Here is a 14,818-nt window from a genome sequence, read left to right on the forward strand (position 1 = left end):
TTCAGAGAATTTCTCTTTATCTCTAGTTCATGTAGAGAATATGGGGCTGATGATAGCTAATTATGAGGAGATGTTTATCTTGACTTTCTGATAAAAGGCTGGAATGCTCTTGTTTATTTTCTTTATGCCTACCTGAAAAATAAGCAGGCATGCTGTAAGTGTCAAGATTTAGGAGACTGGAAAACATTTCCAAGCACAGTAAAACATGGAGTATTTTGTGAAGGTTCTCCAAGCTGGAAACTTCATAGCTTAGATTAGATCATTTTTAGTTTCAAGAGAAGTAACTATAAAACATACCTCTTTTGTGTCCCTGTAAGATAGTGTAAACTCTGAATTTCATATAACTTCCTGGAAAATAGGATATATTCATCACTAAAAATATGCTTTAAGAAATCTAGCAGGTTTAACAGTAGTAGCCATCTCATGAAAACAGTCACAGCTTTCACCCAAAATGTTTATATAATTAATTTGAATATTTTGGTGTTAGCATTCTGTAGTTTATAATAGAAAATAATTGTGAGGAATTTTGTTCTCAAATGGCATATTTATGTATGCTTTTGTATTTGCAGATGTGAAACAAGCATTAATCCAGTGGCAGGAACGAATTGAATTTGCCCATAAACTGTTAACTCTTCTTAATTCCTATAGCCCTCCAGAACTTAGAAATGCCTGTATCGGTAAGTTACTTAGAAAATATACCCGTATAAAAACCCAGTGGAAGAACATTTTTGTGGGACTTTTTTTAAAAATACTGTTAAGTCCTGTAGGGTTTGGAAGACATCTGTACTTTTCACATATATCTCACTCTGGCCAGCAGATCCTAAGAAAATCGAGTTTTATTCCTTAATGTGGCCAATAATTATCTGATCATGGGCAGGTCACTTAATATATCTTGGCTCTTTGACCATAGGTTATCTTTAGATCTCTTGCAGCTCCGAAATCTTCTGACCCTGTATAAGCAAGGTAGAATTATGCATATGCAAAGTAGAACTGACAATGTAAAAGGCAGTGGTGGTTATTTCTCTGTGAGTTCTTTTCCCTAAAGATACTTCTTAGTAGCTGTTCTTATACTCCTGACTATTTTACCTTTTTATTGATTGCATATTTATAATAAAATGATAATTTGTGCCTATTAAAGGACCTTCCCCCCATTTTAAATTTATATTGAATTTTTTACTGCCTTAGAAGCCACTTAAAAATCATCTTTAGAGACTATATTTATTTACAATTTTTCAAAATGACAGTTGGCTATCATATATAAGCAATCAGTCTTGGAATTACTGGCCTAAACCTCTCCAGCAAGAGAGGAGGGGTATATGAGTAATCTCTGATTGTCAGAAACTCTGCCAGTAGCCTGTCATCATGAGCTATACTCCTTTGTGAGCATGAGAATCAGTCTAGCTGGCATCATGAAACACTAAAAGTAGACTAAAGATTGTCTCTCAGATCCAAAGAACTTCAAACCTTAGATTTCTTTCTAAGCTGCTCTGGTTGATTTTATGAAGATATGTAACCACTGTGTATTAATTGTACTTCTCCATGATGCTTCTCTTGGATAAATAATATGCAAATAAATAGTTTTATACTTTGGTTTCTAAATGGTAGCCCTAATGTGGTTAGTAACTCTGCTGCTAATGCAGATTTGATTGAACATCAGATAAAATTTCTCCTAATGTTTTAGACTCATTAAAATTTTTCAGCTATCACACTGCAACTAGTCACTCCAGCAAGGTTTATGAGTTTGAAAGTAACAGGTAGACATACTCCAATTTTTTAATACACAAATTGTGTTTTTTATTTTCAGATGTCCTCAAGGAACTTGTGCTTTTGAGTCCCCATGACTTTCTTCACACTTTGGTTCCATTTCTACAACACAACCATTGTACTTACCATCACAGTAATATACCAAGTACGTATTCTTCTTAGCACAGTACTTGAATACGGTTGGCATTTAATCTTTCTGCACACTGAAACATGGAGATTTATTTTTTTCTATTTATTCTTATTGTACACTTACTTTTAATGTCTTAGTGTCTCTTGGACCTTATTTCCCTTGTCGAGAAAATATCAAGCTAATAGGAGGGAAAAGCAATATTCGGCCTCCGCGCCCTGAACTCAATATGTGCCTCTTGCCCACAATGGTGGAAACCAGTAAGGTATGTCGGGATGCCAGGAAAACCATATTTCTGTAGTACACAGTAATTTGAAATTGCCCCACTGGCAGTTATGAATATATTAGACTTAAATGACCATCTTGTGGATCCTAAAAAGATTAGACTCATTTGGACTTTTTCCTTTTAGTGCTCTGAAATGTTGGTTGAATATTTGCAAAATCAACAATAAGCACAAGTAGTAAGTTTTTTTCCCTTCAAAAAAACCCTAATAGAAGGCCTTATTAGAATTTTTCACTAGGCTAAATTATAATTGGGTCATAACTGGGTCATATATCTAAACTTGAAAAGTCAAGTTAGGTACTTACTATTTTTTAAATTTGGCCATGTAATCAATGACTTCTTTTACTGCCCTTTAATTATAATCCTTTGACCTAAGCCTTATATCACGATTGTTAGATTTATCATCATTTGTAGTCTGGTATTTGTCCTCTAATGCTTGTTCTAAAATAATGCTAATTCTAGATTATAGAGAGAAGGTACATTGACACAGGATAATTTATTTTAGTTTTAACATTTTTTAAAACAAATTTCCCCCTTTATCTTTCTTCACCCCACTTCATTCAAACTCTTCCTTGCCCACTATCTTTGGATCTTAAATATACTTAAGTTCTTATAAGATAAAGTATTAAAAATAACACTATAGTAATCATTACAGAAATAATTTGCAGTCTATTTCAAAAATCAAATTTAATTCATTCTTGATATGTCTGTAGAGCTAAGGTATCACATTTTAAAATCTTACAGTAATTTTACTTTATTAAAGTATGTAGAAATAATGGGTAATTTTAATTGATAGCATTTGCACACTGAAAATAAACTTGTGACAGTTAAGATCTTAGTAACATTACTAGAAACTTGGAATTTAAAACTAGGTTCTTATAGAATTTAAATATTTAATCAGCTTTTTAGTTAAACTTTTTACATTTGCACAAAATATGCTCTTTAATTTATTATACAATTTAAGTGCAACCATTTTATCATCTTTAACCTTCAGGGCAAAGATGACGTTTATGATCGTATGCTGCTAGACTACTTCTTTTCTTATCATCAATTCATCCATCTATTATGCCGAGTTGCAATCAACTGTGAAAAATTTACTGAAACATTAGTTAAGCTGAGTAAGTATAAAAGATGAGCAGTAAATTCCACTGAATTATTTTAAGCCCCTAGCCATTCAGAAAGGGGAGAAAAAAAAAAGAGACAATCTTTTTTTTCTTTTTTAAAGTGAATGTTTAAACATATTACTTATTCTTGGGAACATTTTTATTTTTATTAAGAAAACACCAACTTACTGGTTTCCATTGACTAGTTCTGCCCAGAGTTTCAGCTGGCCTATAAAGGAGTGTGGAGTAGGGCTGATCACTCTTGTACATAGAAGCCTAAGTCCTCCTCCATTTGCCCAGCAGAATTTAAAAAACAGAAACTGCTCTGTTTAGGGAGACAGGCTTAGATGGACTTCCCCAGCTCTGATCTTGAGGGTAAGGCAAGATCTATAGCGCCAGCTGTGCTTTGGAGTTGGCAACACCAAGAGCAAGCAGAGTGGGCTTGCGAGGGTGAAACAGAGGTGCATATATGAGTAAATTAGGAGGTAAGTCTCATAAAATAGGTGAGTAAGAAGAAGGGAAATTTGAAAAAGAATGTATGAGAAATAGAAAACAAAACCATCAGTGAATTATGAAGGAGGAAGAAAACTCAAATTACTTAATAAATAATATTGTCTCTCCATGGATGTGCTTGAGAGCTGTTAGAGAATGCTCCCTTTGGATGACTTTTTCTAGCTAATAAGTCTTTGGAAGACATGTAGCCCTTCTCCAGATGTCCCCTATCTCAGAACCTCCAGAGTTCCCAGCTCTGTGTGTCTTAATTCGTAAGTGATGGCCCAGGATCCTCTCCAGTGTTCTGTAGTTTCGTTTCAGAGCATGGGAAGTGAAATGTTCATGGACCCACCACCTACGTCAAGAAATAGAATATTACCACACCCTAGAAGTACTCTTGTGCTCTTTCTCAATCACATCCCCTTCCTTTCCTGTGGAAAAGGTTTTGATTCATTGTAGGTAGGGCATAAGATGTGAACCTACCTTAGGTTTCGTTATTCAAGAAGAAGGAAGTGGTAACAGCTGTCAGGGATAATTCTCCAGAAAAACCATCTTATTGGTAAGTGATTAGAGTATCTTCAGATTTGAAAGGTTGTTCCTTCCACCTGTTATCTATATCTATAGCCATATGTATGTATGTATGTATGTATGTATGTATGTATGTATATATGTATATATGGCTGAAGTACCAACATGGGTGGTGGGAGGGGTAAGGATATGCTCAGATTGGCCATTTCATGATACACAGTTGGGTCATGGCACTTGGTAAAAAGCTAAAACCTAGCAGTGACAATGATCAGATATGAGGGAATTTCCAGGAGTTCTAGTAACACAGCCTTGCTCCCTGATAAGGATAAGACTTGTTGACCTTAAGAAAAGTTCTTGGTAATTGTGTGTATCTGATTTATACCAAAAATTATGTGAGGAGCTATTTTAGCTATTCGAACAGTTCTGACCAAATAATAGATATTCTACCCTTTTTTGAACTGTCTTCCTCATCAACACAAATACACAGTTTCAGAGAAGTTAAACATAGAGGGAAGAAGGAGGAAGGCAGGCAAGGATACAACACTTAGCCATCTACATTAGCTGAATCAACTTTCGTAATATTTTATACTCCTATTACTTGTATAATCACGAAGCACTCAATTCTGTCTCATAGTGTTTAGTTCTCCACATAAGCACTATTCTATGGAACTTTGTACGAGGATGGAGATATTCTCCAGCTGCATTACCATCCACAATATGATAGCCACTAGTCATATGTGAGTGTCGAGAACTTGAAATGTGATTAAGAAACTGAATTTGTATTTTATTTAACTAAATTAAATTTAAATAGCCAGATGTGTCTGGTGGCTACTGTATTCAGTAGCACAGCTCTAGACATAAACCAAAACCTTCACAAATGGAGCAGGAAAGAAATTTTTCATGGTTATATCTTAGTTAATACAGACAAACATTATTTTGGATATGAAGTAAGACAAAGACCTACAAATAGTGCTTTCCTTATGCCCTTTATATATGGAGAGATTATGTCCCAGTGTGAAGTTAACTCCTTCTTCCAGCTGAAATGATTATTTCCAGGGAGAGGCACCTAGGAAAAGCCTTGAGAAAAGCAAAGCCCACATTAATGACTGTAAAGAGAAGCAGAGAGTTGATAGGGAGTTTTGTTATAATTTCTTCAGGAAATTATATTTGGCACCTAGAAGAAAAGGCAAGTTTAAACTGGTTATGTCCTTAATCATTTGAGTCTTGAGGTTAGATGGCTCAGGGGCCAGAATATTGTGAACATAGGTGGGATTGTTTCAGTCACATATTGGATTGCAAGACATTTCCATTTATGAAGAAAAGTGTTTGTGATCATTCTTATATGAATAGATTTTAAGGTTTGTCAGGGGATAAAAAGGAATTATGTAATAATTATAGGTTAGAATTGCAGGGGATAGAGTTGCAAGTACTAAATATAAAACAGGGAAGGTTGAAGTGCTTTTGAAGTGAGGATAGTCAGGCATCGTGTTAGGGGAGACAGAAGTGGGGAGAGAATTCAGGGAGGGGAAACAAAGCTCTTGACTCCATGTGAAATAACAGTGTGTCCAAAACCACAGTATTTTGGTATTTAAAAATAGCAGAGTTTAGCCCCCCAAAAATTGTGAGAAAAACAATAAGAGGCACTGGCACTATTGATTTCTAAAATACTAAAGAGACACTAATTTTTTATTTTATTTCTTAGTATTTAATACATATACATAGTTCACAATTCAGAACAGTATCACAGACCTGCCCCCTACCATTTTTATTCATCTTTGTTTATCCTCTTTTGGAGGCATAAAAACAGCAAATAGGAATTTATTTTTTTCCTTTCTTATATAAAAATAAACTATAATGATTATAAAACCATGTGATGCAGATATGGCAATACATAGAACAGTGGAAAAACACCAAAAGAAACATAAGGATACATGAGGATTTGATAATAAAAATTACATATCAGATTAGTGGTGAATGGGTGGTGTTGAGATAACTGGTTAGCTGTCTTGGGAGATGGAGGGGTAGACCTTTAAAACCTACGTCACTCCTTAGACCAAGATACATTCCAGAAGGATTAATAGTTTAATTGTGAAAAGTAAAACCATAGAAATATTAAAGAAAAACATAGAATTATGTGGATACCACCTTAAGATGTGAAAGACCACATTAACCAGGACACAAAACCCAAAAACAGTAAAATAAGAAGTCTTGTTTACATAAAAATTGAAAATACTACATGTTAAAATATGCCATAAACAGAATTAAAACACAAAATAGCTAGTAGGAAAAATATTTGCATTCTTAACAGATACATGGCAATTATTGCCAAATTACAGAGAGTTTTTAGAATTCAGTATGATTGAACATAAAGTAAAATAAAGAACTTGAACAGGCAGTACACACACACAGTACATGTTTGGTAACCATATGAGAAGTTGCCCAGCCTTACTAATAAAGCAAACGACGATTTCTTTTTTTCAAGTATGAGTTAAAGTTTAGATGATATGCATACTTAAACAGTTTGAGGAAAGAAAAGATCTTACAATGGAGTCACTTTGGGGAGACAATTTGGCATTATCAGTTTTGATTGTTTATGCCCTTTGATCCAGCAATACCAGATCTAGGAATCCAACCTACTCTACTCCTAAGAATGTACAACATACATAAAATGTTTACTTTCACTTGATTTGTATTAAGTAAAAACTGGAAACAACCCCATGTCCATCAATAGATGCTTGAACTAAGTAAACCATAGTTCATCTGTATCATATAGTCTTTAAAAAGATAGGAATTGACCTTGAATTACATGAAAAAAGCAAATCGGGAAACTATGCAGAATATAACTTTTTTTAAACAAAGGGAAAAATCAGTATATGCTAAAAGAAAACCATAGAGGATTATACTTTAATTGTATAAGGATAAAATTATGGGTTGCTTTCATTTTCTAAAGATTAATATCGATAAGATTTAAATTCTTGTAATGATGATACACTGGTTTTGTATTTGAGAAAACAAAACAAAGTTTTTAAAGTAATATAGAAAACTAGTACTGCAAACTTTCGTCTTCTTTAGGTGCCATAGTTCATGCACAATTAACAATAAGATGCTTAAGTAGAATTAAACTTAACAAATCCCTAGATTTCATCATTTAATTAAATAATTTTCATTTTCAGAGGTAAAACAAGGCTATCACTTTTATTATTTAACATTGGTTTTGAAAGTTTTCTTAATGTGTTAAACAAAAGTAAAAAATAGGTTTTTTGCAAGTAACATGATATACCTAGAAAAACCACAATCTTCAAAATCTCTAGAATTAAAAAATTAGTTGGTAAAACATTAAAATTACAGATTATAAAAAGCATAGCTCTGGTTCATGCTTCACCTGTGATTCAAGGTCATACTGATTGGAGAAACAAGTGGTTAGCTATTTCCCAAAAGGCATCTTAGGGTGAATATATTTTAGACCAGTGCCAATCATTTAGTACAAATCAGAAGCCAGCTTTTACCAGTCCGCCAAAGGCACATGCATTCATTCTAAGCTAATATATGCTAATTATATTTAATAGACATTTATAATTCTACTTATTAGACCAGTTTGTTAATTTACAAAGAGGAAGGACTGGCACAGGGATCTGAACGTTCCATGGTAGGGCCAGCAGATTTTTTCCAGTAACCTTCATGGGGAGCCAAATAAACAACAGTAGGTTGCTTAGTAGGTGTGAGGTCAGAGAAAGGGGAATTAGAAGAATCAAATGTGTGCGATTCTTGGGCTAAGATGTCTTGATTCAGTGTCACAGTGGAACGTCAGTCATTAGTGGGCTTTTATCCTTCCCATGGATAATGCTCGGATATAATAAACACTCCTATAGAAAACTAGACAAAGAATCATAATACAATTCAGATAGGAGAAACTCTAACTAGTAAATATACATATAAAATATTCCATCCTCAGCAATGATTTGAATTACCGCTTTATCTACAAAAGCAATTTTTAAATTTTTTTCTTTTAATAACACACCTGATAGCTTCTACAGTATAAGGTATTACTAATGAAGAAAAGATAAATTTGCAGCAGTTTTTGATTATTATGTATTCCTTTGTGAGTGAGGATGAGGAAAGATAAGTAGTACAAAAGCCAGTATGTTTCAGGCCTGCTCTCCTGTTTACTGGGACAGGGTTTGGATGTGCCCCAACATAATTTGGCAATTGCATCTCCCTGTGCTTTGCACCCAGTAAGTGAAACCCCCAGAAGAAGTGTGTAGAGTAGGATGGCATTGACCTCTACCTTAAGTCATAGTGCCAAGATGTACCTGATCCTCCGTGCTTTGTGAAAATGTTAGAAAAAAATTGAAGCTCTGGAGCAATGTCCTTTCTTCCAAAGGAGGTACAGCTCAAAGAGGGAATAGGTAGGACTCTGAAAGAAGTGTCTTTAGCTCACCATGGGTATTTGTTTTCCAGAATGTGGTATACAAGACGGTCCAGGAAAAATAATTTTTATATAAGTAAATATGCATGGATCTTACTGTATTACAAAAATACATAACTAGTACACCAAATGCATGATTTCCTTGATGTTGTATTACCCAAGATGAGGCTTATAACATAAGTAAATCTAAAGAAGTGTTTACTAAACAGTACAGGTGATGGACAGATATGAAGATGATACATGAGTAAGTTTGGAAAAACACTGATTATTGAAAAGATCATGGGCTTTAGAATCAGATAAATCTGGGGTAGACACAACTATATCGTACACTGGCTTTGGGGAACGTGAGCAGATTATATAATCTGAGCCTGATTTCCTCACACAAAAAAGTAGCAAAAACTAGGATAAAATAACACCTCCCGAAATTGATGAGAAAATTGTGATTACCTGACATAGCTAGCGCAATAGATGCCAATATGTTTCCCTCTTCACTTGAAAAGATACTTATATCAGAATATCACTTGAAAGTGATCTTAGATCTTAGAAAGTCTCCATGTTTTTTGTTTGTTGAGGTAGCGCTGGCTTTTTGGTAGTTGTGGAAAATAAGAATAAAGATTGTTTCACTTTGAGGGATATTTGAAGAAAAACGAATAAAGACCAGAGAAACATAAATTGTAGTATGCAGTCCACTTTCATATGAGAGGGTTTATCAGGGCAGCCTCTAGTTCAGGGGTTGGCAGACTTTCTGCCAAGAGCCAGATATTAAATATTTTAGATTTTATGGTCTCTGTCACATACTGTTCGGCTGTTTGTTTTTTCACATTCCTTTAAAAAAATGTGAAAACCCATTTTAGTTAACATGGCCGTACAAAAACAGGCTGTAGGCCAGAGTTTGCAAAACCCTGTGCTACTTTATGGATAATTATGATCAGGGACATGGGTGCAAAGAAACTCTCTTCCCTGTAGCTAACAGTTTTGGTGACATGCCCTTGTTTGCTTATGTATGTTGGATAAAGGAGAAAGATAAGAGCTTCCTTGGGTCTTTACAAATGGATTAATCTTGACAGGAAAATAAATAAGTTTACCCACAAAAGGGAGTCTAGGCATTCTTGGGTGAATAAATTGGGTGATTCTGACTTCCTTTTCTAATCCTTGGTCTAACCCAGAGGTTGGCAAACAATAGGCTGCATGCTGCCTGTTTTTGTATAACCAGTGAGCTACCTGCAAGCTCAGAAGAGTTTTTACATGTTTAGATGGTTAAAAAAACAAACAAAAAAAACGATTCTAAATATTTTGTGATACATGAAAATTATCAGATTCAAATTTATGTTCTTAAATAAAATTTTGGCTGCTTTAACACCATCTCTGTAGAGTTGAGTAATTGCAACAGAGATCATATGGCCACAAAGACTGAAATATTTACTGTTTGGCCCTTTACAAGAATAAGTTTGCTGACTTCAGATCTAATTCATAATTTTTTCTTAAATGGGGGGGGTAAGGGGAGGGTAGCTTTTATTGTATTTTCCTCCACGATTATACTTTCCCTGGGGGTGGAAGTGTATAGAATGAGAAATTTACTTAACGACTATGGTATTGCAGATTCTTTGCTTTCAAAGGTCGGGGAGCAGAGGGTAGGGAACATACTTGACATCTGGTATAGTCAAGAAGAGGAAAGGTTAAAACAGAAGTTTCAAATAGGATGCTTACATAACAACGAAATGTGCTCCACCCAAAAGATCCTGGGGACAAGGCTAGAAGCTGTTAGACTGAGAACAGTGTTTACGTATATCTACCATGAAGATAATTCTCCCTGTCTCTGGAGAAATAAGGTAAAGGAAGGAGGAACAATATATTCTCTAATTCTTCACGTCCTCTTTTTGACCTTGCACAAACCCCCACTCCTTGCCTTATAGTCTAGCTATTCTATAAAAATTATCTAATAAGCAGAGTGGTACCTTAATATAAGCAAGCTTTGGAACCACTTGCAGTAAACTTTATTAAATTGTCCCAAATAAAGTTCCAATACTGAAAAAGCAGAATTGGTTTAAGTTGCCTCAGGTCCTTCTGTGAGAGAGGTGTGGGATACAAATAAGTTCAGTCAAAGTGTACTGCATTCTAAATTATTTCACTGGTTAATACACTGGAATTCTTCCCTTTAAGTACTTTACATATTTCTAAAACAAAACATACAGTTATGACTAGAAATAGCTATAATATTGTACCTGCAGTTTAACATCTCAGTAGTGTAATTTATAACATATTCTGATTTCTTTTCAAATATTAGGTATCCTAGTTGCCTATGAAGGTTTGCCACTTCATCTTGCACTGTTCCCCAAACTTTGGACTGAGCTATGCCAGACTCAGGTAAAGAAAATAAGTTTTAGATGGTCTTTCATCTCATCTGGCCTATGTGGTCAGTAATTTTAGGAACAGTGGGTTGAAAACTGGCTGGACATTGGGCATGTTTTAGAATCTTGGTAGGAAAAATAGTAATGGAAGTAATAGCTATTAAGCATTGGGCATCTAGTTGCCCTTGCGGTTTTTTACTTAATTTTGTATCACAGGCTGTTTCAAATAAGCTGTTTATAATTGAATTCTTCATTTATAGGTTGATATAAACAGTTGTAGAAGTCCAAAATAGGAAATACTAGGGGAAGAAGGCATATGCCACTTCTTGGTCTCCCTTACCTCCCCTGTCTCCTATTCCCTTCCACCATTCCAGAAGCTCTAGCAGAAACCATTTCAGCACTCCTTTACCTCTCATCTGTTACCTCAGTAGTTTCTCAAGTCTGATGCACTTGTTTTCTTATCAGCAGTCTCATTGAGAACAGGAAACACTGTGCTCTTCTTACCTTAAGTATCTAAGAGCCAACTCCTTAAAATGAAGTAGGCACATAAATAATGCTTGTTAAAATGTGGAGGTAGAATGGCAGGTAGAAGGGAAGAAACCAGATTGGTCCTAAGGTTTGGCTCATCCCTTAGATCAAGAATAAAGGATCCCCACTCTCTTTAGACCTTGAAAAAAATATTGTTTTCCTGCCTGGTTGCATCTGTCCATTTCTAGAGGAAGAGATGAATTTGTTAACCTTCCTTTGGCATAAATTTTTACCCACATTGTAGTATCGAAAATACTTAAGTCTGGCCACTTTCCCAAGCAGTAGTGTTCTGTATATTCTCCTAATGGATGTTTGTCACATGGTACTGTAATAGTTGTTTCTCTGTCTCCTTGTCCCAAACTGAGCTCAAGTGTAGAGACTTTATCTGAGTCATCTCTACTCCTTGAAGAAATGTCATTTTGTTTTTCTATAGTGGGAATCTTTGAAAGGTTAGTATGCATTGATCTCATTGCTTGGTACACAGTAGACATTCAGAAAATAACTGGTTGATTTTTGAGCTGAGTGGTCTATTCAGTAAATTAAGCAGATCTCTGCTGCAGCTGCTGATCTCTTCATTCTTGATTTTTTTTTCTTTTTTTTTTTTCTGTACTCTGCTATTGTTTCCCTATTGCTCTACACTCTACTATTCCCTTTACTTGGCTTTTTTTCCCCCACAGAATTCACCATCCCCTAAAACATCCCTTACAGCCAACCAGGGCTTCTGAAGCCTCTGCCAGCAATCCCATGCAAGAAACAGGCAGCGGGCAGAGGCTATGACTGGTAGACCAAGACAGATTTTTCTGACACTAAGGATCTGAAGACCTAGGTGTTGATCCTGCTTGATGCCTCTAATTTTTTGGGTGACCTCTCGAGCATTTTACTTACCACAGTTGCTTACTTTAGTAAAATATATCATTATGTAATGTATATATTATCTAAACTTAGTCCTATTTTTTAAAAAGTCTGTTGTCTTCCATATAAATGGTATATTATTAAAACACATATAATCAATCTAGGGAACATATCTACTTAAAGACATACTACTTGTGTTTAAGAGCCATGACCATTTGAAAATAGGAAAACCAAATTTTAGTAAAATTTCCATATATTGGGACCCACTACTTCTGTGAAATAGGAAAAGAAGTTTGCTGTTTACCTTTGCAATATTAATTGGGGGGGGGGTTATTTACCAAACAAATTATTGCTGAGATTATAAACTAAAAGTTTTAACTCATTTTAGATAATAAATTTAATTCTTAAAATCTATCTTTTCTCTACACGTGCTTTGGTTACCTATTATCCATTCTCTCTGAAAACATTCTCATCCTATTTGTCCAGTCCTTGTTAACTCTCTTAATACAAGATAATCTGCATTAAAAAAAAAAGAAAAACATTTGTTCTGTTTTGCCATTCACACATTTTAGACATCTCTTCCTCTAACACTAAAATCCAAGTTAGTAATGTCTTAATTTCTTGGGAGAACAGTTGCTCCAATGGAAATTTTAGTAGACTTAAGTGACTTTTCCAGTATGATTTAAGACTTCAGTGTACGTCATAAGCAATGTGTTTAAGCTTTGCAGTTACTTCAGTGCTCAACCATCAGTACTTCTTCTCCCCACTTTAGTCGGCAATGTCAAAAAATTGCATCAAGCTTTTGTGTGAAGATCCCGTTTTTGCAGAATATATAAAATGTATCCTAATGGATGAAAGAACTTTTCTAAACAACAACATTGTCTACACATTCATGACACATTTTCTTCTGAAGGTATGTTGTACTTTGAAAACTCAATGTATTACTTCCAGTTAGTTTATGGTTGTATTTTCATTACATTGGTCTTTTGGAGATTTTTTTTCATCTTTTTTTTTCAGGTTCAAGGTCAAGTGTTTTCTGAAGCAAACTGTGCCAATTTGATCAGCACCCTTATTACAAACTTGATAAATCAGTATCAGAACCTGCAATCTGATTTCACCAACCGAATTGAAATTTCCAAAGCAAGTGCTTCATTAAATGGGGTAAGAACTGTGTAAGGGAATAGTCATGCACTTTAGAATTTTCCTTAAATCAACAACTCTAGTTGATAGAAGTGATTTTACTATCATAACGTTAACTTATTCAGACTCTAAGTCAAATATGATTAAAAAACTAATCAAATTTTTAAGAATAATATTCACTATGCCTATTATCTATGTTGCACACACTATTACTGTAGAAGACATGAGCTAATGTTATTAAATGCTAAAGGCAATAAAACTACTAAGAGACATTCCCTTTACCTCTGCTTGTTTACATTTTTTCAAGTATTACTTGTGATGTTATTGCCTGTGGCTCATGAGTAACTGAAACAAATAGATTGATGATCTGCCAATTATAAAGCCAGTTAAAACTAGAAACTAAATTGCTTTGTATAGACTACCATGATAGCTATGTCATAGAATGGAACACCCTGGAGATATGTGCTAGCACTAGTATAGCAGCAGCTTCTTAAGTAACAAAATACTTAGATGCCAGAACAGATTACAGAGAAAAGTGAGGACTGCCTTGCTTTTTATGACATCTACCCAAAATTAGCATAGTTGAAACTTTGATTTCTCGACGAATAAGGCCTAATTTTTCTCATGGATGATTTAGTTTTTTTTAAATTCCTGTGTCAGTTCTTTTTCACATTTTCAGAAAATGTTGAGTCTTCAGTCTGATTTAAAATGGTATGATACATAAAATGGTACTACTGACTTAGAACTGATGAGATGTAATAGTATGCTGGTGTTCTAGTTTCAGCATTCTTCTAAAAATGCCTGATAAACCAGGGTAGATTCCTGGAAAAGTAAACATGTACGCTGAACTGTAAACAAAGTGTGTCAAAATGTTGGCTATAGAATTTGAAATGTTCGTATCTGGGATTTTATAGGACCTGCGGGCACTTGCTTTGCTCCTGTCAGTACACACTCCCAAACAGTTAAACCCAGCTCTAATTCCAACTCTGCAAGAGCTTTTAAGCAAATGCAGGACTTGTCTGCAGCAGAGAACCTCACTCCAAGAGCAAGAAGCCAAAGAAAGAAAAACTAAAGGTTAGCCTTATGGATCGGTATTTTACGGTGGGAGAAGGGAAGAATACACTCAGTGTAACTGACTGTACAAATAGCTGTATGTTCAGTCGGGCCTCCTAAATATAAATGCTAAAAAGGAAATTTCCCACAATCCCCTCCAGTATGAAATTAAGG

At 34.8% G+C, this 14,818-nt stretch overlaps 1 protein-coding gene across 10 annotated transcripts in view; it reads left to right on the forward strand.

The window, feature by feature from the left end:
* USP34 (ubiquitin specific peptidase 34) overlaps window positions 1-14,818 on the forward strand; it is a 210,222-nt gene that overhangs the window by 193,828 nt on the left and 1,576 nt on the right. For 8 of the 10 annotated variants that reach the window (XM_039887053.1, XM_039887052.1, XM_039887050.1 and 5 more), the window contains 8 exons: window positions 570-677; window positions 1,805-1,909; window positions 2,032-2,156; window positions 3,169-3,292; window positions 11,008-11,087; window positions 13,224-13,364; window positions 13,469-13,612; window positions 14,506-14,665. In XM_039887053.1, the coding sequence (XP_039742987.1) occupies window positions 570-677; window positions 1,805-1,909; window positions 2,032-2,156; window positions 3,169-3,292; window positions 11,008-11,087; window positions 13,224-13,364; window positions 13,469-13,612; window positions 14,506-14,665 (987 nt within the window). The remainder of the gene's footprint in view (window positions 1-569; window positions 678-1,804; window positions 1,910-2,031; window positions 2,157-3,168; window positions 3,293-11,007; window positions 11,088-13,223; window positions 13,365-13,468; window positions 13,613-14,505; window positions 14,666-14,818) is intronic. The other 2 variants (XM_039887058.1, XM_039887059.1) reach the window with 2 other exon arrangements.

Source organism: Pteropus medius, unplaced genomic scaffold, assembly GCF_902729225.1.
Source record: "Pteropus medius unplaced genomic scaffold, Ma_sr-lr_union100, whole genome shotgun sequence".
In the NCBI taxonomy this organism is placed as follows: domain Eukaryota; kingdom Metazoa; phylum Chordata; class Mammalia; order Chiroptera; family Pteropodidae; genus Pteropus; species Pteropus medius.